The sequence below is a fragment of the Bacillus rossius genome (genome assembly GCF_032445375.1).
Source record: "Bacillus rossius redtenbacheri isolate Brsri chromosome 4 unlocalized genomic scaffold, Brsri_v3 Brsri_v3_scf4_2, whole genome shotgun sequence".
Lineage (NCBI taxonomy): Eukaryota > Metazoa > Arthropoda > Insecta > Phasmatodea > Bacillidae > Bacillus > Bacillus rossius.
In genome coordinates, this window is record NW_026962011.1 from 16,066,793 (window position 1) to 16,092,211 (window position 25,419).

The following is a 25,419-nucleotide window of genomic DNA, read 5'->3' on the forward strand; positions in this document are numbered from 1 at the left end:
CATAATCATTATAATTTGGATTCATTCAATTTGGAGATCTGACACCGTGACTTCGGAGGGCGGGTACCTCAATTCGTCCATTTTCCCGTGAGACCGATCGTCACCGTCGTTCGTCTCATGTGTCGGTTGATTCCGGCGCCCCCTCCCTTGATGGCCCCTGGTGCGGTCGCACCGCTCGCACCGCCCTAGGACCGGCCCTGTTCACAGTACACACACTGGACTTGCAATAAACACACAGCACACACACAATGAACACACAGTACACACACTGGACACAGGATAGAGTTCTAGTACAAACAGAACTACTTAAATGTATGACATCACAAGTAACTTGTTTCAAGCGTCAACTAGCATAAGATGAATCTATTAACTAGTCGAATATCTCACTTCTATTCATAACAAAGTCTTAACTATTTTTTTTTTTGAAATTTTACGGCATTTGCTGGCAGTAATTTCGTGAATGAAAAGGAAGTCAAATGAAACAAATGTGTAACCACTGTGCTGCCATATGTGGAAGTGTCAACAACCTCGAAAAGATTGCGGACACGCGTGGCAGATCGTGTGTGTGTGTGTGTGTGTGTGTGTGTATATATATATAGCTTTTGTAAATGTCGCAGAATTAACACCACACATAGGTGTAAATTTTGAAACGTTATAAATGTACAACTGATCTTCAATATTTTTTTATAATTATAGTAATATTTATTTTATAATTATAATCATAAATAAAAAGAAATATTGAAAACCTGAAAACACTTTAAAAACCTGGATTTACAATGTTAACATTGAATTGAAGAGATGGCGCAGCGTCATCATCCTGGAGAGAGACGACAACAAATTGTTATCATACATATATTCGTCGCCATGTTTAAGTAAAATAATGTAGAAATGAAATTTTTACTATTTAATCTTAATTTTTTTTATCCAGATCAATATGGTCAAGGTTTATTTTTAGCAAGTATTTACAAATTGATTTCTGTTCGAGCAAAAACAAATAAACCTACATATACTTAGTGTCATAAGTTGTGTTTAAAATGTTTGAAGTAAACATTTTGGTAATGCCTTATAAGTGTAACTTCTAACGTTAGTAGGTACCTAAGTAAATACTCTTTTTGATTCATTAATCAGTTCGTGTCCAAATTCAAGTTAACATATTTTGACCAGCGTCCCAATATTTCACTTGATCTTGTTTTGTACTAGGACAATACTGACGGAAATCATTTTTGGCTCTATTAATTGTCTTAGCAAAATAAGCCTTTAAAGTTAATTTAGTAAAATGATAGTCTGAAAAAAGGCATTTTACATTTCAATACAAAAAATAATTTATAGCAATCAATTCAATTTTCTACTTTGGTTTCGTAAGTTACTTTTAGTATATGTGCAAAGGTGTGATATAACTTTTTTATAAAACCGTTGAAATTGCAATTTAATTATTAATTACAGTAAAAGTTTGTAAGTTATTTTATAAACATCAAAGTTGCTTAGGTGTTCAAACAAAATATACCATTAATATATCTGTAATAAATTGGACTAGTTTTGTTTTTATTTTATTTTGAATTATTATCAATACTAAGGCTATTTATGATAATGTAGAAAAACATTAGTTGCAGTATTTAATAATTTGTTGCAGGTTTATGATTTAGAATCTTAAAGGAAAAATCCTTTTTTTTTTTTTAAAAAAAACAAAGATTATTTTGGAATTTTGGTTTTATATATATAACTGTGAATAATTGGACTATCAACTTTTCTCGGCTGGACGTTGAGTTATGGAATAGTCTTTATACACACGCACTACCTCTCTCTTTCTCTCCCTCTCTCCCTCTCTCCCGCTCTCCCGCTCTCTCCTTATATACATATAAAACGTTTCCGATGAAAATTTGTTTTGGGACCTTTGGACTTAGAAGCAAAATCAAAGGTAAAATTTTCTGCACGTCTCACCATGCCAATGACGATATGTACTATAATTCCTCCGAAATTTACCTTAACTACATGGATCATCCCAACATCCTTAGGATACAACTACAGACGTCCTACAGCTTTAACAAAGTAAATAAACATGCGACGTGGCTTTGGATTTTGTGTTTAGGCGCAGTCTTGTCTCTTTTAAAAGCTTGCTTACGGTACGTCAGAAAAAAACAATTTAACACAATTTTGCAGCACTTCTACTAGTTTTGCCTTTTTCTTGCTAGAAAACAAAGTCACGTACAAAATCCATAGGAAATAAGTTTGTTGAAAAGGCTTAAAACTGAAGAGAAGGGTCGAGGTAAAACTCGCTGATGGGAAAAAAGGAAGCAGGTGTCAGTTACGGTTAGACTCCACATTAAGATCCACCAATTCTCTTGGGTTAGAATTTTTTGGGTTATACCTGATTTGATTCACATCATTTTGGGCATGGATTTTCTGGAGGACACACAGGCAATCATAAATTGTAAAAACATATGCATAAAACAATCAAGTATAAATCATTCCTACCAAGTTCCTGTACAGCCATCTCATGTTTCACCGATATAGTAATATGAAGCAAAATAAAACAGAAATAGTTTTTTGTGGTGGTGTCCCACAACAATATTTGATGAACATGCCAGGGCAAGCCTTTAAATTAGTTCTAATGGGAGAAGGGGTACATTTTATTTTATTCTTTGCAGATGACTTGGTGGCTGCTTCTGCAAGTAGCGGCGTTGCTTGCTGCTGTGGTCTTCTCCTACCTCTGGTATTCCTTCACGTACTGGAAGAGACGTGGCATGCCTTACGTTACGATGCATTTTCCGATGGGGATAGTGTGGGACGTCATTTGCCAGCGGAAGAGCTTCGCCGAAGCATACGAAGTGAGTAATAAAATAAAAAAATAAAAAAATAAAAAAAATGTGAGAGAGTCGTTTAGTACTCGTCAGGGATGTGTAAACATCTAACCTCGGTAACGAACAAATTCGTGTGTTCCCATATAGTTCATGTTGCAACTAAAATTATAATAAGTAACTCGCACACGAAATCTAAAGTAAAATTCTTTAAAATATTGCAGAGCATGATAAATATTCTGATCAATAAAATATAACCTTTTCAAGTACATACCAAAATTTATAGCCACGAATCACACATTTACTTTTTGAGCTTGCTGCTAGAATTTGCTGCCTGTATCTTTAACGTTGCTCTCCCTCAAAATCCGCAGATGGCAACATGAAACAAACTGAAATTTAAAACTATTATAAACTGCTTCGATAAAAGTGATAAGGACATGAAAAAATTACTGAACCCCAGCTTCGGACCTGATTTTTGACCAGGAATTGTATGAAAACACTGTCCCTATTGTAGAAATACATAAAGCAGTTAATAATTTAAAGTTTCTGCACACATTACTGAAATATTAACCTGAATTATTTTAAAACACATATTATACCACTAAGTATATATTTGTATAAGTTTTGCTTAAAAAAACTGAAATCAATATGTAAATAATTACTACAAACAAAGCTTAACCATATTGAGCTGACTCTACTATTATAACATAAAGTTATATCACATTGTTATTTAAAAAAGTTAAAAAAATTACTTTTACGAGATTTGAACCTCATCTCTTGAAATTATTAAGCTCGCGCTCTACTGTTGTGCTAACGAGCCCGCTGATAAAGTGGATGGAGAATATGTAGTAAATGTAGTAGTTGCTTATTTTCTCTAGTATTTTAAAACTTAAGATTACTTCCTACTATGACTACTTTAGTTTACCAAATATATTCTGGGGTAGTTTCACTATCATGAAGTTTTATTTAACACACCAATACGTTTGGTATGTACCGTTATGTGTATGTAAGTGTCTATATAGAGATTTATGTTGCTACATGTGGGTCCTTCATCTTTGTATCACATTCCCCTTCATGAACATCATTTCCATTTTCACGAAATGGCTCCTACCAAATGCCGCATATCAATATGTAAGATGTTTACACAGAAAACGGCTAAAACGATTGTTTTCAGAATAATATATATATACTAAAAACGCCCGGTACAGATTATTGAAAGCACTCAGGGAATTTGCATTACACCTTATTGCCATTTCTAATAATATGGTTACTGCTCGAATTTCATAGTTGCCCCATGCTCGACGAGAAGACTTGCGCGCCAGTTTCAGAGCCTTGCGCTTAGAGGCGATATCGCGCTAGAAGCACCTGCGAGCCTCGCACTTAGCAATCATTCCGCCTCCCGTACACAGATACACTCCTTACTAGGTGGGCCCCTCAAACACTGATACTATACGAGGTATATAAAAAAAAGTAATTTAAATTTCTGCATACAATGTACACGGAAGCAAAGAAAATTATGCCTTGTACGTCTATTGCTGTTAGTGAAAATGGTTTTTGAAAAGTGGAAAAAAGGGGGGGGGGGGGGGAGTGCTTATCATAATTTTTGCCCCTGGTGAAGGGAAGCCTATGCCCGTCATTCTACATTCTTGATTTAAGTCCTATTAACACTTGTTTTTTATCCATAAGAAAGTATTGATTTGATATTATAACCACCATATCGAGAAGAGAAATTGACTAGTTATTACCTGGTGACGGTCCATTTTCACTAGCCTCACTTTCACACGAAAATGCTCCGTCTGGACTCTTCCAGTGTCTTTGTCTGCAGGGCCCGTACAAGTTGTCCGACCAGCCGGTGGTGGGGTTCTTTGAGCTGCACAAGCCCGTCTTGATGATCCGGGACCCGAATCTCATTAAGGAGATCCTCATTCGGGAGTTCCCCAGCTTCCACGACAGAGGGCTGTTCATTGACGAGAAGGTAATTTCATTTCTCCTTTATTCCAATCTCCGTGACCTTACACTTATTTTCTTCAAAAAAGGTGTGGGGTTTTTTTTAAGGCAATCTCAGATCTACGGTCATACAAGACTAACTCGTAGCTATTTTAATCAAATTTAGTACCATCGGTATTTAAGTTTCATACAAAAAATATGTGCATTTGTTGTCAATACTCACTCCGTCTGTCTGTTAGTCCTTCAGTAGCTTGTAGCTTGCAAAATAAATAACAAATAAAATTGAAATGTGTGCAGATTGTTTTTTTTTTGTTCACAACTTATAAAAAAATCTGTTTATCGTTGTGTGGAATTTTTTCCATAGTAAAATCCCATACACAAAAAATGTTATATAATTTGTCTACGAAGGCACTTTGGGTGTCGTTAATAAGAAACCGTTAATTTGCCTTTAGAAGAATGTTTAGACAAATTTTAACTTTGTAAGAGACTATCTAAGTGGACAATTTTTCATTTTTTAGACAGTGTTCTTAATTGAAAACGTAAATTATTAAATAATAATAATAAATTCATGTCTAATACAGAACATGTTTCAACCAAAATACTAAGACCATAAACTAAAACTGTCTGTAGTAATGTAGTTTTGATGCCTGAGGTTGGGCGCACACGAAATCAGACAAGACACGACGTGAAATCTCACGATGCCTCGTGACCTTCTCACGACCTGCCAGCAAGTCTGGTGTATGCGCGGATACACTGTTCTAGGCGCGACTGTACTGTCTGTAAGTCAGTCAGGGGCTACTATATTCCTGATTGGCTGCGTGTAATGGCTAACCGGGAAAAAGTATCGTGTATTTTTTGGGACCGTTGGTCAATCAGGTGTCACTATCCTTATGATGGGCTGGGTGTTATGGACAATCAGGAATAAGCTTGTGTCTTGAGCTGTTTTCCAGTCAGGACTTCACTCTTCCAGATTGGCGGGGTGCGTTATTGCCAGCTAGGACAAAATTCTGGGTAGGCTGTGTATTGGACTACAGCCGCCAGGGGTTTGTTTTGTGAATTTCCATCGTGCTGATCGGGAACGTTGCGTATGAAATAAATATAATAATTTAAAAAAAAGTGTTTCTTTAATTTTTGACATGATTTCGATTTAGGTCTTACATGACGGTCGGGCGGACACGCCAGAAAAATTGCGACACTAAAACGCGACAAACTCGGCCCATCGTTCATACCACTGGCTGAACTGACTCCATATCAGCATCAGAATCATCAGAGACCATATCCCTCGTCCATCACAAAATAATTGTCTGCGTTCCCCGTCGCTTCTCACGAGTTAGACGACTAAGGCTCGCTCGAGCGAATATTTCGGGGGATTGTTTTTCCCCACTGGCTTATTTCTGTCGGCTACTTTTTGCTTCATGAAATACCTACACTACACTTCTCTGCATTTTTAATAGCTTCTGCTGGGGCGATTTCGCTTGTTTTCTTTCTTTTCTCCAACAAAACCCATTTTCGCTTAGCTTTTTTGCGATTAATGGATACAAAACCAAAGTTAGTAACTTTATAGTTATTACACTCAACTAGCACCACCCAGTGATCCCTCGCAAGCCAATTAAAGTTTAAATTACGCAAATCGGTGTATTACTTTCGGAGATACAGCTCTCACGGGCTTCAGTTCGACGCTCCCCACCAACGCTCATTTCGCCATCACTGCAATTGTTAACCGGGTGAGTCATATGTGACGACCACGAGAAAAGTCTGCTCTGTTAAAATATGTATTTACTTCAACTCTGTAGCTTTCATAGTTTACGAGTTTTAAGCGGTTTCGAATCCTCAGCCGAAGGGACGCCCAACCCAAGATTCAAGACGTTCATATTCCTGTCGGAAATTCACGTCAAAAAAGCCTCGTGTGGTTTGGCCGAAGATGTCGGTCAATCAGGAGCCACGATCCTTACGGGCTGGGAGCTATGGCCAATCAGGAGCAAGTTCCATCATTTGTGGTTTTTTTTTCGTTTCTCTTTTGTTTTTATTTTTTGGAAAACTATTGTGTTTGTTTCGTCTTTTCGTTTTGCTGTGTTTTTGTCTCGTTTCAACTGTTGTGCTGAATTTTTTGGGTTTCGGTATTTTTGTGCTGTCATCATTTGTGGGTTTTTTTTTCGTTCTTTTAGTCCATTTTTCTTTGTTTTGTTGACCATATTCCTGGTGTGGAGTATTGTGTGGCGTTAAATCCTGACAACAGCAATTTTTTGCTTAATTTGTTTTTTTTTTGTCATTTGTGTATTTTGTAGTTTTCTTCTACAGACATACATGTGCTAAGCAATGGCGTATGTCCAAAAACTTACATCAAGTCTAGTTCGCGTGGTCACACCCTTGCCTCTCCCGGCGCAGGTGGACCCGCTGTCCGCCAACCTGTTCTTCCTGAAGGGCGCGCGGTGGCGCGACCTGCGCGCCAAGCTGACGCCCACCTTCTCGTCGGGCAAGACGCGGGCGATGCTGCCGGCGGTGGCCGCGTGCGGCGCCGAGCTGTGCGCGCTGCTGCGGGCCAGCCCGGGGGGAGTCGCCGAGGTCCAGGACGCCGCGGCGCGCTTCACCACCGACGTGATCGCGACGTGCGCCTTCGGCGTCCAGGTACGGCCGCGCCTCCGCCCTCGTCCCGCGCCGTCGTCGGCGGCGGCAGTGGTAGGGGATACCTCTTAGCTTCATGAAGAGCTCAAAATTTCGAAGGGGGGGGAAAAAAAATAGTTTAACGCGTTTCTGACGTTTTGAAAAGTGATAATTAAAGCAAGGTTCGCCATTCTTAATTTCCTGTTCCAATCCCTTGTTGAATCTGGCTCCCCTGTCCCTTTGGAATCACAGTGCATAGAACAACTTCACACAATTCAAGAAATTAGAGAGCTATACCTACTTGAAAAAATAATTCAGCAGGATTTTAAATACGGCAAACCTGGTTCAAAATAGGAGTTCAAAGGGTTAAAACTCTGGTCCAACCCGGTTTTAGTTAACGAGATTAACTTTAAAAAAATTACAGCAACACTAAAAAAAAAAAAATGTTAGCGAGTCTTTCAGTTAAAGCAGAATGAAACGCGTGTTATCAGGATAATGTTTTTGACATGAAACACCCGGTACAAATTCCTAAAACAACTCGAGAGACTTTCATTACACCTTTATCTTGATTTGTCCGCCATAAAAATGTTATGGTTCCCACTACGATGTTTAAGTTTCGCTACGCACGAAGAGAAGACTGCGCGCCAGTTCGGAGCCTTGCACTTCTGGCCAGTTGCACGATTTAAAATTCGGGCGTGATCTCGAGTTATAATCTGGTTTGACCATAGTTCGACCACATTTTTGCTGTTGCTCCATAGTGTTATGATCGCTGAACGAAGATCACTGGGAACTTTGATGTGAATCGACTCTCGGGTCGGTTCATAGCAGTGGTCTCGGATCGACACTGCGCCAGCAGACATGGCCGGGATTTTCATGGACTTTTTGCAGGTTAATTTCATCAAACGTAAATATCAGAGTATTTTTTTTTTTTACAAAATTTCTGGCAATACACAACACAAGTATAAAATATTTTTTACTTATTATAGTGTTACAATAAATTCTTTACGAGAAATGCCCATATTTTCAATGTTTGAAATGCTTGTTACATTATTTTAATGTTTTAATATTTTATTTCGATATGATTACTCTCCATATTACATATTAGATTTTTTTTAAAAGTCAAAACCTATTAATATTTCCAAATGCTTTGTTATGTATTAACTTTAAAAATACCAGTAGCTATGTGTTTTCAGTTGTAATTAAAATTCAAAGGATGGGGCAGTGACTGCGTAAGTGCAGCTGGCTTGTGGGAATCGCATAAACTATTTTATCGCCGTGTCACAATCGACGGTAACGACTTCATATCGTTCCAGCCTACCAAAAGGAATGCACCTATAGCTCATCGCACACTACAGTGCGCCGCGCCGCGCCGCGCCGCGCCGCGCAGCCCTGTCCGCCGCGGAATTATTCCGGCGCCGGATCTCCCGGGGGAATTCGGAGCGGAATTGTTCCGCCAAGGAGGCGGGCGAGGCGAGGCGCCAAGTGGCGCGCTATCATGTCTGGTGACAGACGGAAGAAAATATGGGCTGAGATAACCTTCGGGTGCCGGGTTTCTTCGGTGCTTCTCGTTCATTATTCTTTTTTGAGTCTATTTTATAAGACCTGCACACGGGCTGTACGTATCTAGTGTACACAGAAGACTATTTTAGGTAAGTTAAAGCATAGATTACTTTATTTTACATCTTTGATTTAACTATATAAATGGGTTAACCATTGATTCAATTTTCAAACTTAAATAAACAGGTCGGGAAACAAAAGTTTTTGAGATCACAGAAGTGTAGATTTGGTTTAACCTTAAACTAACGTATCAGTCAAATAGCTATCCTTCTCCTTTTTGTGGCCTTTAATTTAATGTTACCTAAGTTTCGAAAATTTAAATTAGTGATGGGTCACGTTGTATATGAAGTTATATGAAACTAAAACATGCAATTATTCTTTCCAGAAACGTCACAAGACAATGAATGACGAGGAGCTACTTATATGTGTACAAGATTATCCTAATCTTTACGATTTGTCTCATCCTAAATACCACGACAACAATGTCAATATGAATTCATGGCAAGAAATAAGCTCTCGTTTGAACCAACCAGGTAAGTACATTTTATTCCAATATGTATGTCTCCCATTTTAAATTATCACAAAAGAAAAGAAAACTACTGGCCTATACAATAATATTACATTTTTATCAATTTTAAGTAATAACAACTTAACAATATTACTTGTTATGTATAAACAATCATGAGTTCAGTGTACCAGCTGTGACCACACGATCTTGCCACGGTACGGATCCTTCTGATGAGCTGAAGTAGGTTTTGAATTTGTCTCTGACTATGAGAGCAGTCCCAGAAAATTGTCCTCCGACCCATCTGAGATCTTGCATCCCTAATGTAGGCTCATCTGGGAGTTCAGCAAGTAGGTTGATGCAATCTTCACGCAAAAAGTTGTGTAGTACGGTCGTAGCTAGAACACACGTTGTCATATATTGAGGCCAAAGCTGCATTTTTCTTTGGTAAATGCGGAACCGTTTTGTTAGTATTCCAAAGGCATCCTCGCTTGTGTTTCGTGCTTGGCTAAGTCGGTAGTTAAATGTTCTTTTTTCAATGTCGTCAGCTAACTCGTTACCAGGGTACGGCCTCATTACGTGTGTTTGTAAAGGAAATGCTTCATCTGCAACGATAACGTGAGGTAAGACTACCTCTGTTCCTGGAATGAATTTTTCCAGAGGTATGTTCAGTTTGTTTTTTTGCAGCTTCTTGCCAAACGCACAGTTGTAAAATACCCCCCCGTCAGTGTTCCTGCCTAAAGCTCCAACATCCACTAACACAAACTTATAATGAGCATCAACCAGAGCAAGAAACACAATTGAGAATGTTTTTTTATAGTTGTAGAACAGAGATCCGCTATTGGGTGGTTTGTCAAGAAGAACATGCTTGCCATCCATAGCTCCAATACAGTTGGGAAAATTCCATCTTGTTCTGAATTCTTCTTCAATTTTTTCCCACATAACTTTGTCTGGTTCAGGCATAAAATGAGGTTGCATAGAAGACCACATGGCCTTACATACCTCGTATACAATTTTTCTTACAGTTGTCTCACCTAGCCGATAGCTAAATGCAATCGTTCTAAAGGTGTCACCAGTAGAGAGGAACCTGAAAACAATGTTTTCAATTAGAATATTGAACTGACTCTGAAAATTTATTTACTTATTAATTAACCATTTATAATATCAGCAAAAAAATTGATCTACAAATATGGATCGGAATGTTATAACTATTTAGTTTGTTCAGTTGGTGAATGGGGTGAACAGAGTAGGCAAAGTTGTTAAGGGTGCCCACTTGTTATGATCCTCTGTATAGCTGACTTAGAATTATGTATACATTTATTATAAAACAATGAATTGTAAGAAACAACATTTTTATTTTGGTTGCATGCTGTAAAATGTATTACTTGTTATCAGAATTTTTTTATTTGCAGCTGAACAATGCAAGCTGAAGTGGAAATCATTGCGAGAATGCTATAGAAAGGCTCTGAAGAAAAGGGAAACCAAATCTGGCCAAGCACACAAAAAAATAAAACCCTGGCGTTTGGAATTACAGATGGAATTCGTAAGGCCATTTGTTAATATTCAAAGAGAACAGGAAAGTAACATTTCTGACGAAGAAACGGTAATTGCGAGGGAAGAGAAGTCTCAAGAACAAGTGAGTGATACTCCAAATGAGAATAATGCAAAAATTTCAGAAACTGAAGGAAGTATGTCTACTGAAGATGTGGGATCAGCCGTTGGCGTGGACCAACAGCAAATTATCAAGGAATCTGAGCAGGCCACAAATAGTGAGAAGCGAAGTCCCAAATCATTAAATAAAAGACCTACTAATAGGGGATCAGCTTATGTCGGCTGGAAGAAACCTAAAACTATGACCCCTACAGCTGCTGTATTTCAAGAATATGTCAATTTCAAAAAACAACAAGCAAATAACATGCCTATTCAAGAAGGCGTGCCTCATGCGGATCATTTAACCAAATACTTCCAAGGAGTGGAAGAAACTGTAAGGACTCTTCCAAAGGAAATACAAATTAGAGTAAAGTCTAAAATTTCAAATATTATTCATGCTGCAGATCTGGAAGCAATTACTCGGCCATCCGCTCCACTACAAAACATTGACTATCCTCGGCAACGCCCAGCTACGTCATCAATTTCTGTGCCACCCGCTTCTCAAACACAACTTTTTGATATTCCCCAGCAAAATTCAACATCCTTTCTTCAGATTGGAGATTATGAGAGAACTCAAGAAGAGGCGCAATGTTCAGCAAACCAAATTTCTCCTGGATCAAGAAATTTTTCTTCATCTAACATCTCAAGCCCAGCAGCCTCTACTTTCCAAATGTCACCTGTGGATTATGACGATAACAATATCAACCAGGACTTGTGAAATATCCTTTGTGGACCATGTGTACTATCTTTGAAAGTTGGTGATATTTTTTAACTTTAAGTGTTCATTAAATTAATCAATTAAACTATACTGAAGTGCCATCTGCTACATATTACTATTATTCAAAAACTAAGTATTTTTAACTGAATTATTACTGTATTTTTCTTTTTGATTACAGTGTTATTTTTATATCTGAACATGCACAATTTCGGTAACAGGTGGTAGTGTAGAGCCCAAGTGTGCTGTGTAGAGCTCGCTAAGGACCTATTTTACAAACTATAGACTGAAATATAAACTATATGAAATATATTGATAAGTCCCTTTTTGAAGGCTTTAGTATCATTAAATACATTTCTAAACACTTTTGTTGGTTGTTTACTTGTAGTAAAAGGCAGGATATGGAGGTAGGTGCGAAATGTGGAAAAGAATAGGCTAGAGTAGACAAGTGGAGTGGGCGATTAGCAGGAAGAAGAGTTAAGCCTAGGCAAGAATTATATTAAAACTTACCTCAAACAAACAGCCAGTCTTTCTTCGGGTAATACCGTTCATCTAAATGTAGTGTTTTGTTTCTCTATCACAGGTCTAAGCATATCAAGAAGCTCATAGAATTTTTCCGGAGACATTCGAAAGTATTGGAAAAACTTCCGCTTATCTTTAAGTAAATCGGAAAACAGGTGGTGGAATTCCCCGTATATTTCTCTCTTCTCGTTAATCGGGTGAACCCACATCATCCTCTGTCTCTTCTCTTCCTCTTCCGATTCCAGTAAACAATATAGAAACATATCTTCCTCCTCAGAACTGCTCATGACTTTGAAATTAAATAGTAAACTAAACCTGAAAACCAACAACACAACTAAACGGAAGCAAAACTAGCCCTTCGGTACTTCTGTACTGTAGGTCACCACTGAAGGAACTGAGCGCGCGGAATCAGAAAACGGCATCTGTAGTGTGCGACCCCCTCCAGAACCATCGGAAATTTCCGCAAGGCTGCGCGGCGCGGCGCGGCGCGCTGTAGTGTGCGATGAGCTTAACATTCCTTCGGCGCTGCTGCCGCCGCCTGTTGTCGCGGATTGGAAATGCATGAAGTTCGGTACACGCGAACCTTTTGGGGGAATGGACGATCGAGGAGCAGACGCGGCTGAGGGCGAGGCTGCTCGCAGGGCCGCAGCCTCGCCGAGCCGGACTCGGAGTTCCGGCGCTGGGGCCGCAAGTGCTTCGAGCCGAGCGCGGAGGTGGTGCTGCGCAACGTGCTGGCCTTCGTGCTGCCGGCGGCGTGCTCGCTGCTGCGCGTGCGCACCACGCCGTCGGGCGTCACCGGGTTCTTCCGCCGCCTCGTGGCCGAGGCCGCGGCGCCGCGGCGCTCGGGGGCCGTGCGGCGCGCCGACTTCCTGCAGCTGCTGGTGCAGCTGGAGGGCGCTGCCGGCGCACCAGGTGTGCGCCTCCAGGCCACCCCCTATCACAGACTCCAGAACAGGGACGTCGGAACGTTTTCATGATTGGGGGGGGGGGGGGGAGATGTATCACACTTACCTCAGTCCTAGAGCGGGGGGGGGGGGGGGGGGGGGGCCCTCCCCCGGAAAAATTTGGAATTTTAGATGCAAAATTGTGCTATTTAATGAGTTTCCGAACCAAAATATTAAATATACCATTCCAAGAATTTGATGACGTAGTATGTATTAAATACTACTCTGACAGTAGATGCAGTACAATTTAAATAAAATACCATCTAGGAATTAGCAATCATTTTACAGTATATTGACTATCATAAATTTGATTTTCTAATCAATGTGATCACCAATGCAACGTTTGTAACTACTGGTTGAGAAAAATACTACTAGGACCAAACATTTATTCTGGGAAAAGGAGGGGGGCGAAATGCTACTCTCGCCCCCCCCCCCCCCCATGCATAACAGCACGGGGGTGACTCGCCTCTGCTGCCCCCCCCCCCCCCTGTTCCGACGTCCCTCCTCCAGAATCATTTACACCCAAACACAACGAAAACGCACACACAGACACAAAACAAGAGGTAATGGGTGGCATGGGCGTCGCAACCGGGGGGACGGGGGGGGAGACATGTCCCCCCCCAATAATAAAAGTCTTCAATTCTTCCCCTCCAATAATATATTTAGTTTCGTAGTTTCTCCTGATTTTTAAATTAATGATTTTGTGTGGATATAGCACCAGCAGATATGTTAACTTGTGTTTTTACAAATTTGTTCTCTGAAAATATTTTTTATAAAAAATAAATTATATAGTGCAACCAACTATATTTAGAATATTTAGGAAAGAAAAATGCCTAAAAACCACCTTTTTGCACCTTCAAACCCCAAATTTTCCCCGGGGAAGGACCCCCCCGACCCCCCGCTTTTTTTTTTTTCCCAGGGGATGGATATTCCTCAAACAACTAAATAAATTGAAGTCCCCCCCAAAAAATATATATCCTTGCGACGCCCATGATGGGCGGCACCCCGCGAGCCCCCCTGGATCGATGCCACACAGACAGGCACAGACAGGCATGCGGACCGGGCGGCTCGCTACGGGCAGTGATGACAGTGTCGGTGCCGCGACGCACTGGTCGCTGACTGCGCTGTCCGCAGGTGGGCGCCTCGCTCATCGCTCCCGACACAGACACGCCGTCCGAGCCCGTGGCCGCGATCCAGCACAACCACTTGTCTCATTACTACGAGCGAGTTTAGAGTTTAGAGTCGAGTTTTTAAAAATAAACACTGATGTCACACTCCAATCTCAGGGAATTCAAGAAATTCAGAACTCCAAAGTAATGATTTTCCTTTACAAAAGAAAACTGAACAATTATTTAAAAAAAAAAATATTGAGTAATTAATAATATTTTTTCTGGAATAGTTGATCTTATTTTAAAAATATATATATATAATGCCGGAATGAATTCGAAACTTTTCCATAATATATGTAATCGCTTACTTGAGTAATTTTACTGGAAGTTTCAAAATATAGCTGATTATTTAAATCTGTTATTTCTGCAATATTTTAGTTTTCATTTAATGGTCTTTCATACTTTGTTCTGATGTCAATTATTTGATGATTTCGCTGAAACAAGTCAAAAGCATACATGAAAAGCAGCATTAAATATAGGCTACATTACTTAGCAACACAATCTGCCGCTCCTGTGTGTGAGGCAGGTCGGGTTGTAATGGGGAGAAAACACGTGATTGCAGCCCACTAAGGATTTGAATGATTCTTCTAAAATAACCTCTCTGTAAACTTATGTAGCTAAGTTGCTTTAATTTTCTCATTCTGTCTTTGCTCGTGTCTCTTTTCTTTCCGGACTCCCCGGACCACCTCTTGGCTCTGTTCTTGCATTGTTCATACTAGGCATAGGTACCGCCTGCCATCTGTCGGACTGACCAAACGACAACTTGTAACTGTCCGGTACTAGTCCGTTGTGTATTTGATCATATTAAGTAATAATTTATGATTTACTACTATTGATTATGTCATTCATGCATTACATTTAGTCATTAGCATTTAAATTATTATTAAATTAAGAAAAATTACACTCTATATATGTATTTACAAAAGAACTAGCTAGCTATAGTAGCTCTACCTAACGTGTCGAATATAAACACTACTTGGGTACATATCGTCGTTTAGCTAACAATACGCCTAATTAATATTTCATTAACTTTACAGGAGTGACAAAAAACCCGCTTATTTTAAAGTACGTCAAGTATGTATTGTGTTCATTTAATTTAATGTTATTTTTTGCCTTAAAAAAACACTTTACATATTTTTTTTTTACTTTAAAGCAAGCGTAACCAACTACATTTCTCCTTTTACCTCGGCCTACTGCAATTAGTAAGTCTGCTTTGTGTACTTATTTATGTGGTTCCATTTTTGTGTGAAGGCATAAATCATATCTACCAGACCTTATATCTATACCTTGTTGCAACCACATATTTACCAGCAGGATCTAGTATGTAAGCGCCGCGAAGAAACAACTTATTATTTCACAGCTGTAATGATAATCACACCAGTTCACAAGTGTTGACTTCAACAAGTAGTCAAAGATAAGTCTTATGCCATGACATGCCAAAAAAAATAAGAGCACGGAAGCGTTATTGCAAGCTGTATCAACATATTTGAAATAGCAAGATGGCGAGGCCTAAAACCTCATAAGGGCCCCGCCTATCTGGGCATACTCACGGTGTGCAGAGCTTCAGGAAAATCACAGTGATTTAAAAACTTCTCAAAATATCCGAGTGGTCTATGCATACGAAACGCATTTAAGAATACACCGAGGGCGGATGAGTAGTTATGTTTCCGTATTTCGATTTTAAACTGTATTTTTAGAAAAGTGAAAGTGGCTAAAACGCATGTTTTCAGATTTTTTTTTTTTGCTTGAAACACAAGGTAAATATTCTTGAAAGTACTCAAGGGATCTGCATCTCACGTTTACATTTATTTCTCCGCCATATAATGTTACGGTTACCGCTCAAATCTCCTAGTTGTCGCATGCGCGACGAGAAGACAGCAGAGCGACCGAGCGTCGCACCTATCGTCCCGTCCCTGACCAGGATCGCCCGTCGCTTCGGCAGGTCTGACCGACGACGAGATAATGGCCCAGGTGTTCATTTTCTTCCTCGCCGGCTTCGAGACCTCGTCGACGGCCATCACCTTCTGCCTGTACGAGCTGGCCTTGAACGGCGACGTGCAGGACAGGCTGCGGTCCGAGGTGGAGGCGACCCTGGGGGCGCACGGCGGGCGGCTGACGCACGAGGCCGTGCAGTCCATGGAGTACTTGGACATGGTGGTGTCAGGTGGGCGATGTCTCTGTCTGGCCAGTTACACCAAATACACTGCAGACCAACACCGGACAAGATTGAATGTGAATATTCGTAACAGTGAACCTGTTTAAAAATAAAACTACACCTCATACAATGTTTTGGGTGTCTCACAAACACGGACAAAAAAAAAAAAAGCTTACCCCAGTGTCCGTTTAGGAACGCATGCATGACCACTCTATTATTGATACGGAGAGACTCCAAGATGTCTGTGTGAAAACCTATGGCCTTTGTCGTCACGTCAGTCTGATAGACGGCAGCCCTGAAATTTTTTTTTTCAAGTTTTATCCCAAAATAAATCCCCCTTTTTTTTCCTTGTGCATGATTACCCTAACAACGGAACACACAGCTCGGAAGAGAGACTACCGCGTATTTTCTACAAATACTCCGTTATCCGGGACGACGTAGAACAAGCTCGTTCATTGGAGGCGCATTATGCGTGGAATACGAACAATACAGATGAATGATATACAATACAGATGGTACCAACATTATGACAACACAAGTAGCTTTCTTTCCTCTTAGAATTTTTTATAATTATTATACAGATTCATGAGGGAACATAAACTTCCATTTCTTCGAATTGCTTAAAGTGCTAGTGGAATAATTCGTGCATTGGAAAAGGAGAATAAATGGCCATTTAAATGCGCACTGCAAACGAAGGATGAGGCGAGCTATACAATCAGATTCGTAGTATCATCTCTCCATATCAACCATAGAGTGGTCATGCATGCGTTCCTAAACGGACACTGGGGGAAGCTTTTTTTTGTCCATGTTTGTGAGACACCCAAAACATTGGATGAAGTGTAGTGTTTTTTTTTAACAGGTTCACTGTTACGAATATTCACATTCAATTTACAAAGAACGCTGGTTAAAAATTAACCAGGGATTTTCGTGAATTTACTGGTACTAAGTTCACATACTTTGAGCATGAATCCAGAAGATTAATCTTGGCATACCAGAAAAACTTCAAAAACGGGTAAAGAATACTTGTTAAATGGAAAAGAAAGAAAAAAGAAAGCACCCTTTTTATTTTGTAATTTGTTTGAAGGTCGTATACATATACAAAGATTCTCTCTCTATATCTCCCTATCCCTCTATATATGTCCCGCTTTAAATCTCATTACATTTCTCTATATATAATCTCTCTATATATATATATCCCTTTATAAAACTCATATATTTATATATAGATCTCTCTACCTCTTACTTTATCTCTCTATATCTCTCTATCCACATTATCCTATCTCTTTCTATATATCTATGTATCTACGCTTATATATAAATCTCAATCTATCTCCATATCTATATCTCTCTACATCTCTCTATATATCTACATACACCCCTCGCCCTGTATTTCTACCTCACTACCTCTCTATCAAAAGTTATTGAACAAATTTATATCATATAAGCCTTTATACAGCTACTACTATTTGTATTGCTATCCAATTGCTAACCAGTTGACTTCATCTTCTGAACAGAAGCCCACTCCGTAGACCAATCAATACCTCCATGGTTTCAACTGTGTGAGAAGCCTCTTCGTCTGCGTCTTCTTCTGTACCGTGTTGGAAGCAACAGTAAATCTGCGGAACATTCCACGCAGGATGCACCTAAAATGAACGAGATAACGGAGTCTTTGTAGAAAGTACGCGGGAGTCTGTCTTCCGAGCTATGTGTTCCGTTGTTTGGGTACTCATGCACTGGAATTTGGGGATGGGGAGGGGGGTGAGCAGGTGGGTTTTTTTTTTGGGTAAGACTTAAATTTTTTTCAGGTTAGGTTAGGTTAGGTTTCAAGAGCATTCTTGGGGTTTCATGTAAAAGTAAGTTATCTCAATACCCATTAACTTACTTAGATTGATAAGTAAATTAACGAAGATCCCTGCGTAATTTTTGCAACCAGCGTTCTTCCATAATTTAAAGTGAAAATTTCTAATAGTGTAAGACCACATGCCAGTGTTTAGTGTCAAAAGTAATGTAAGTTGTTTAAATACACGTGCGTGCTCAAAATTTTTCCAATTTTTTATTGATGTGCAACATCTTAGCTCTCGTTATACGGCAGGAGTAATTTGGTAGAAGGCATTTGGTAGGAGTAATTTCGTGAATGGAACGTAAATCGATTGGAACTGAAATATGTAACCAAGGTGCTGCCATCTGTTGCGAATGGTGCGAACCAAGGTTCACAAAGCCAAAGAGAAATTTATAGTACTAATTGTTTAATTAATTGTTTATAAGATGGGCAGTATTTAAAATAAAATTCCTTGACGAAAATCAGTTCCGAAGCTGGGGTCGCTTTTATCGGAGCTGTTTCATTATAAAGTTAGTTCTCGGCGTCAATAAATGTAATATGTTAAACCCAATTGTTGCATGTTTATCACGCTCGCGTGTCCGAGTCTCGCACTGCAAGTGTTTCTGCAACGCGAGCAGCAGGGCCGGTGCAAGGTAAATTGGCGCCCTAGGCGAAAAACCTTAATCCCCCCCCCCCCCGGCCGGACACCACAATATAAATTTTCCTTGCCTCAAAACAACATCATGTAAACCTAAGATTTTGTCAACAATCAAATGTAAGCAGGCTTGTGATTTTTTTTTTACTTTTTTACTTATTACAAATCATAAACAGGTCACCGTGGATTTTAAATAATTACTTATATCAAAATAAACTTTCCAAACTGTTACAAAAATCCATTTTCATCTAGTTTCAATAATCGTTAAACATATTATATGAGCTGTTATGTGTCGTGCTGCGCCGCCCCCAGCTACTTGGCGCCCTAGGCGGTTGCCTAGTTCGCCTATATTTACGCGCCGGCCCTGGCGAGCAGTTAGCTCGTCGCCGAGGTGAGGTGATGCACTGGAAGACTCGCCCACGCCTGACCTCGGCGGTCGGTGCGCAGAGACGCTGCGCAAGTACCCGCCGCTGGCGTTCCTGAACCGGGAGTGCACGCGGACGTACCGCATGCCGGGCACGTCCTGGCACGTGGAGCCGGGCACCAGCGTGGTGGTGTCGCTGCTGGGCCTGCACAGGGACCCGGCCCACTTCCCCGACCCGCTGCGCTTCGACCCGGAGCGCTTCTCCGAGCAGCAGCGCGGTCGCCGGCCGAGCTGCGTCTACATGCCGTTCGGCGAGGGACCCAGGGCGTGCGTGGGTGCGTCCTCTCTGTCCCGCGCCAACTCTTGTCCTGGGCTACGTGTAGAGGTGTAAAAGTAACGAAAAAAAAAGCGTACCCGTATGTATTCGTTACTATAACAATTAGTACTCGTTACTTTCGTATCGTTACGTTACTCGTTACTTCTGATACCGCATAACATGCTATGTTATGTTACAGCAAGGAATCGAGTCTTATTGCGTACGCGTACAGTATGACGTCGCGTGAATAATAATAAATCGAATATAAACAATTAACAATATTTGATAGTTAACATCTTTTGTTAAACAAGAAACAATTAAATCTCATTATAGTGGCTTTATTATAATATCTCTTTTAAGGTAAGAACAAAAAAACGTGAAAATACGCGATAATAAAAAACAAAAAACATACATATTTATAATATGTAAAAAATACTTTCTTACGCTTTTTCTGTTCCAATCTCAAACTTTGTCTACACACACAATACCTTTAATAAAAAGTAAAAAACTTGGACGACGAATTTTTAAATCATACTTTACTTAATAAACAAACATCGTTCTTTGTAACGAATTGCGCGCGCATGCGTAAAACATACGAAAAATGCGAGTAACGAAATGCATCCGTGTGTAACGTTTCGTTACTCGTTACTGGATGGTGCACCCGTTACTCAGTAACGAATACATACGGTTTGCTACAGCTCTACATACGTGTGTTAGTGAGGCAGCGCGGTATCGGCTCTTGCCCACCAGTAAAACAAGGGAAGCAAAGCTGATTCAAGATAATAACACGCATTCCTATATTGCAACGAACGAATAAATCCATTAATTTATTTTAAAAATGAGATATTTTTGCAAAAAAAAAAAAGAAGCTAAACTAAGATTACAGAATTTATATTCATGGTCTTCATATATTATACTATGTAGCTGCAGTACCGGGCGTTTCCCGGGTTGATAACGGGGTGATATTATAGTCCGTGAGTTAAAGCACAATGTATAGCGCTCTATGACAGTGTGGCGGACACAGAGAAATGACACAAAATTTATATGTTTGTATGTCTTTGACCTATAATTTTTCTGTTTTCCCATGGCGATCGGTGGAACGGTTTAGAAGTTGATGCGCTGCAGTGCCATATAGTGGCGAGTTACAGAAAAATGGATAACATAAAAACCTTCTCTATGATAAAATGAAAAAAAAACCTTCGATGTGTCAACTTTCATGGCGATCGCTCAAACGGTGTCGGGATTTTATCGACGACGTACATACGTACACAAATACATACAACATCCAATTTATATATATATATATATATATATATGAGTTATATAAATATATATGGATGAGCTATATATGCCAGGATTATCATATTTACCGCTGATACACACTTTATTTTACATATGATATTTAGTTTCTCTGTTTCTGTTAAGAATTAATAACACTACGTAATCTCGTAACTAAGCTTCTAAGTGAATAATAGTTACTGTAAAATCCGTAATATTCAACAGCACTGTAATATGTATTGAATACCTCCTGTATAGTAAACAACCTGTCAACAAACTACTTCCTGAAACCAATTTATACACATTTATCTTCTCTTCTCGTTGAAAACGCCTTTGTAACAGATTCAGTAGCGACTGGGTCTCTGAAGCAAGAAGGCCTGCTGTGCGGAGTTCCTCTACTTGCTTTACGCTTACGAAAGACCTGTTACAAACAATCAGACAAAAGTTTTCTAACTATTACGATACCGCGCTAAAAATACCAGCGAGCGTCGCTCTTTATCATTCTGCCTCACTAACACAAATACACCCAGGACAAGGCACGCCCTTCAATTGTAAGGCAACTTTTTTTACTTTGTTGTAAAATTCTCTTTCCTAAGACGTCTTCCCTTCAAAGTATTCTTCACCCCTTTCCTTTAAAGATATGATTTTTGGGGTAGTAAATAACACCTGTTAGTTCAGTAGTTGTAAAAATTTTGTATTGGGGTTGCTCTTCACCTATTTTTAACTCTTCCTAAAAATTCTTCTGTCTTGTAGTGAATGAGATTGACGTGCTGTCTCTCTGTCTCTCTTTCTCAATTTGAAAGGAGAAATTGTGCTGTCGGTCTTAGATTGTTCTCGGAACGACCAATGGTTAAGATGAAGGAGAAAGTTTATTTTAGCATACACGCATTAAAAAAACTTGGTGTTGTAAATGGACCTACACGTCGGTTAGCTTTGGGTATTTCTATGGTGGTGTAATTAACTAACAGTTGTGAGTTGAATCACAAAAGCGTGCGAAATTTGGTGGGGTGCAACTCCCACATACAAATAAGTGTAATTTAACTAAATATTATTATTAAATATTATTATTCATAAAATATTATTTTGGTGCTTCTTTAAAATTCTGTAAGATTTTTTTTAGTACTATCTAATGCTATTTTTTGTACAAAACTTATCAAGTATGAATTTATATATTTAATTACATTGCTTTGTGAACCGTTCGTATGACAACTTCTGCCTCCTTTCCAAAAAAAATATTAACAGCAGCCACCCCATCTGAAAAAAGGGTCGTTATAACTGGACCAGTAAAGGTTTAGATGGATCGCGATAAAAGCACCCAGTTCAGTGATCCGCAGCCCCGGAAAGAATTACGAGTCTTCATGGCGCAATTTTTATGGCGTGCTCGGACCTTCGTCGCGGCGTAAAGGACGTTTTAGCCCCCCTCCCCCCCCCCCCCCCCCCCCCGGCGCCCTGCGACGCCAAACAACGTGGCCTCGCGTTTCACGACCGCCCTAATGGAGCAGCCGCGTTAACTCTTCGTTATTCCTTCTCCCCGCGCGGTGCTCCAGAGCAGCCGCCACGACGCCGTACCTGCCTCGGGGAGGGAATAAACGTTACGGCCCTCAGCTCATTGTCGCGTCGCGTTTCCCATCGGAGGAACAGCAGCGGCGGACATTGCGCAGAGACGCCATATCGCCAGGCGAGCTTCGTTTCCGAGACTTTATTTCACAGCTCCGAATGTCCGCAGCTCGTGACTCCGGGAAGCCTCTTAAGCTGGGTGCAAATTGAAAAAAAACAAAAAAAACAGTAACATTAACAGTCGTGCGTACAAGATTTAGCTGCCACGGTTTTGAACCTACTGATTCACAATATCTCATAAGACGTTCGTGTGCATGGGGTTGCTGTCATAACTTAGAAACACACAACTTAGAAATGCATAACTTAGAATTTTCTGAGTTATGCTTGTTCTAAGTGGTGTTTTTCTAAGTTACGACGATTCTCAGTTTGAGGTTCGGCGTTGGGTGTTACGTGTTTCTAAGTTATGACAGTTATAAGTGGTGTGTTTCTAAGTTAATGATAGTTCTAAGATATTATTTTATAAGTTACGAAGGTTCTAAGTTGTGTGTTTCTGAGGTGTGTTTCTAAGTTATGTGTTTTTTTAAGTTATGATCGTTCTAACTTATGACTGTTAAAAGGATTTTTTTCGATGATTGTAAGTTATGACAGTGCTAATTTGTGTGTTTTTAAGTTATGTGTGGATTCCGTGTGCAAAGGAGACAGGTCGTGCGCATACATAGGAAATTAATATCTATTTTACTTCTATTATGGACGCATGGCGCAACAACCAATGATAGTAGAGTAAGAAGCCATTTTGGTGGGACTAGAGAACTGTTTATATTTATCAGTCATATTGTGGCAAGAAATTGTCGAGATGAAAAAATTCTCAGGCGTAATTCCTGCTTTAAAAATCAATTAATGCTATTACTTATAAATCATTAGCAAAAATTGTAAATATAAAAAAGTTTCGTGGTTAGAATGGTTAACTAAAAATTTTATACAACCCTCATTTATTTTTATTGTTAAAACATTGTGCTCACAAATGGTTGGGCACAGATGTCACGAGATAATCATTGGGTAGTTCTTATAGTTACTTACTAACACTGCCAACATATCTCGAATACATCGCGAAATTTCAATGGCTGAAATTAACAGTCAAATTTCAATTTTCAACCGACTTCGCACAAGTCGTGTGCACAGCAGTCGTGCGCATAGCCTGATGTGCACTCGCTTATGTTTATATATATATATATATATATATATATCCAAAACAACACACTTTTTTTTTCGCGTTGTATGTTAAAAATGTCCTCTTTCTTGTTCGACACATATAAAGAAAATTAGTGATTTACCATCACACATGAAAATTGTCAGTGCTCATGTTTGTTCCAGGTATGAGATTTGGCCTCATGCAGGTGAAAGTAGGACTCATACTGCTGCTGGAATCTTTCGTTTTCCGACCGTGCGAGCGCACGTCGCAGCCGATGGTGTTCGACCCGAAGTCGTTCTTCTTGGCGCCGTCGAGCGGGATGTGGCTGCACCTCACGCCGGCTAAATGATTCACCGTGCGTTGTGAAGATCGCGCCACTTGTACTGTAGTTCACGTTTACCGTATAGATAGCAGGCTGGTACTAGCAGCCATGGCAAAGATCTAGACTTCACAGTATTGTTCGATCGTAATTGGAAGGGATCTAGGTTAAATTTTTGCCAGCGTACAGTTTCAACAGTCTATATAACCATCACGATGAAAACAAGTTTAACATTAAATTCAATGTAAACCATATCTTACAGGTTAACTCAGTAAAATTCTTAGGGGTATATATTGATGAGCAATTAAAATTTACGGAACACATAAATAATATTGCGAAAAAATTAAATTCAGTCTGCTATGTCTTGAGGTAGGTATCTTGTAGAATTAGTCGATTTAAAAACAATTAAAACTGTGTATCATGCATATTTCCATACAATCATGTCATACAATATTGAAATCTGGGGAAATGCCAAACCAAGCGGAAATATACAAAAATTGCAAAATAAAAAAAAAAAGCCATTCGAATAATAACTAAAGATAAAAAAATGTCTAGTTGCAGAAAAAAAAATTAAAAAAATTAGGAATAGGCTACTAACATTTACAAATAAATTCATATACAGAACATTAATTTTCTGCTATAGACACCAAACCAAATTTAAAAGAAACAAAGATGTCCATCAAAATAATATTCGAGGCTGCAATAAATTGAGACCCATACAACACACCACTACTCAATTTGAGATAGGAATAGAGCACATTGGCAGAATACTATTTAATATCTTACCTTACAAAAATGCAAATCAGCAACATAGACAAATATAAAACTTCCATAAAAAATACACTTGTATGCAATCAATTTTACAATTTAAAATAATTGATGGAGTATACTGCTGAAAGAGGGGAAGCATTCTGGAACCGCCGGACTCCCTTGTATAGCAACAATTCCTAACAACAATATCCTAATACCTTAAATCCTGCTTAATTTTTTATTACTTAATAAATATAAGAAATTTCTTGACATGTCATGTCTATGGGTATGTATAAAAGAAATAATGTTATATTTGTAATTCAGATTATCTGAAATTTTTTTATTACTATTTGTTTTACTACAAAGTTATGTGTATGTAAAACTATGTGTGTATGTGTATGTAAAACTGTGTACATGTAAAACTGTATGTAAATGACATGTTCCATAGCCTTATGGTTTGTACCAAAAGAAGGCTCAAGGGAATACAAATAAATAAAAAAATAAAAAGATAACAATATTAACAATAGTAATAATATTATTAAAAATATAAAAAACGCCAAAATAAAAAAAATAATTATAATCCAATTACATTTCACTTCCCAAAGAAAATTG

At 39.2% G+C, this 25,419-nt stretch overlaps 1 protein-coding gene across 2 annotated transcripts in view; it reads left to right on the top strand.

Moving 5' to 3' along the window:
- LOC134542461 (cytochrome P450 6a8-like) overlaps positions 1 to 25,216 on the top strand; it is a 61,497-nt gene extending 36,281 nt beyond the window's left edge. For both annotated transcript variants that reach the window (XM_063386761.1, XM_063386762.1), the window contains exons 2-8: positions 2,646 to 2,825; positions 4,621 to 4,770; positions 7,128 to 7,367; positions 12,934 to 13,204; positions 16,348 to 16,569; positions 19,482 to 19,733; positions 23,921 to 25,216. In XM_063386761.1, the coding sequence (XP_063242831.1) occupies positions 2,646 to 2,825; positions 4,621 to 4,770; positions 7,128 to 7,367; positions 12,934 to 13,204; positions 16,348 to 16,569; positions 19,482 to 19,733; positions 23,921 to 24,087 (1,482 nt within the window). In that variant the 3' untranslated portion in view covers positions 24,088 to 25,216. The remainder of the gene's footprint in view (positions 1 to 2,645; positions 2,826 to 4,620; positions 4,771 to 7,127; positions 7,368 to 12,933; positions 13,205 to 16,347; positions 16,570 to 19,481; positions 19,734 to 23,920) is intronic.
- Positions 25,217 to 25,419: the final 203 nt, after the last annotated feature.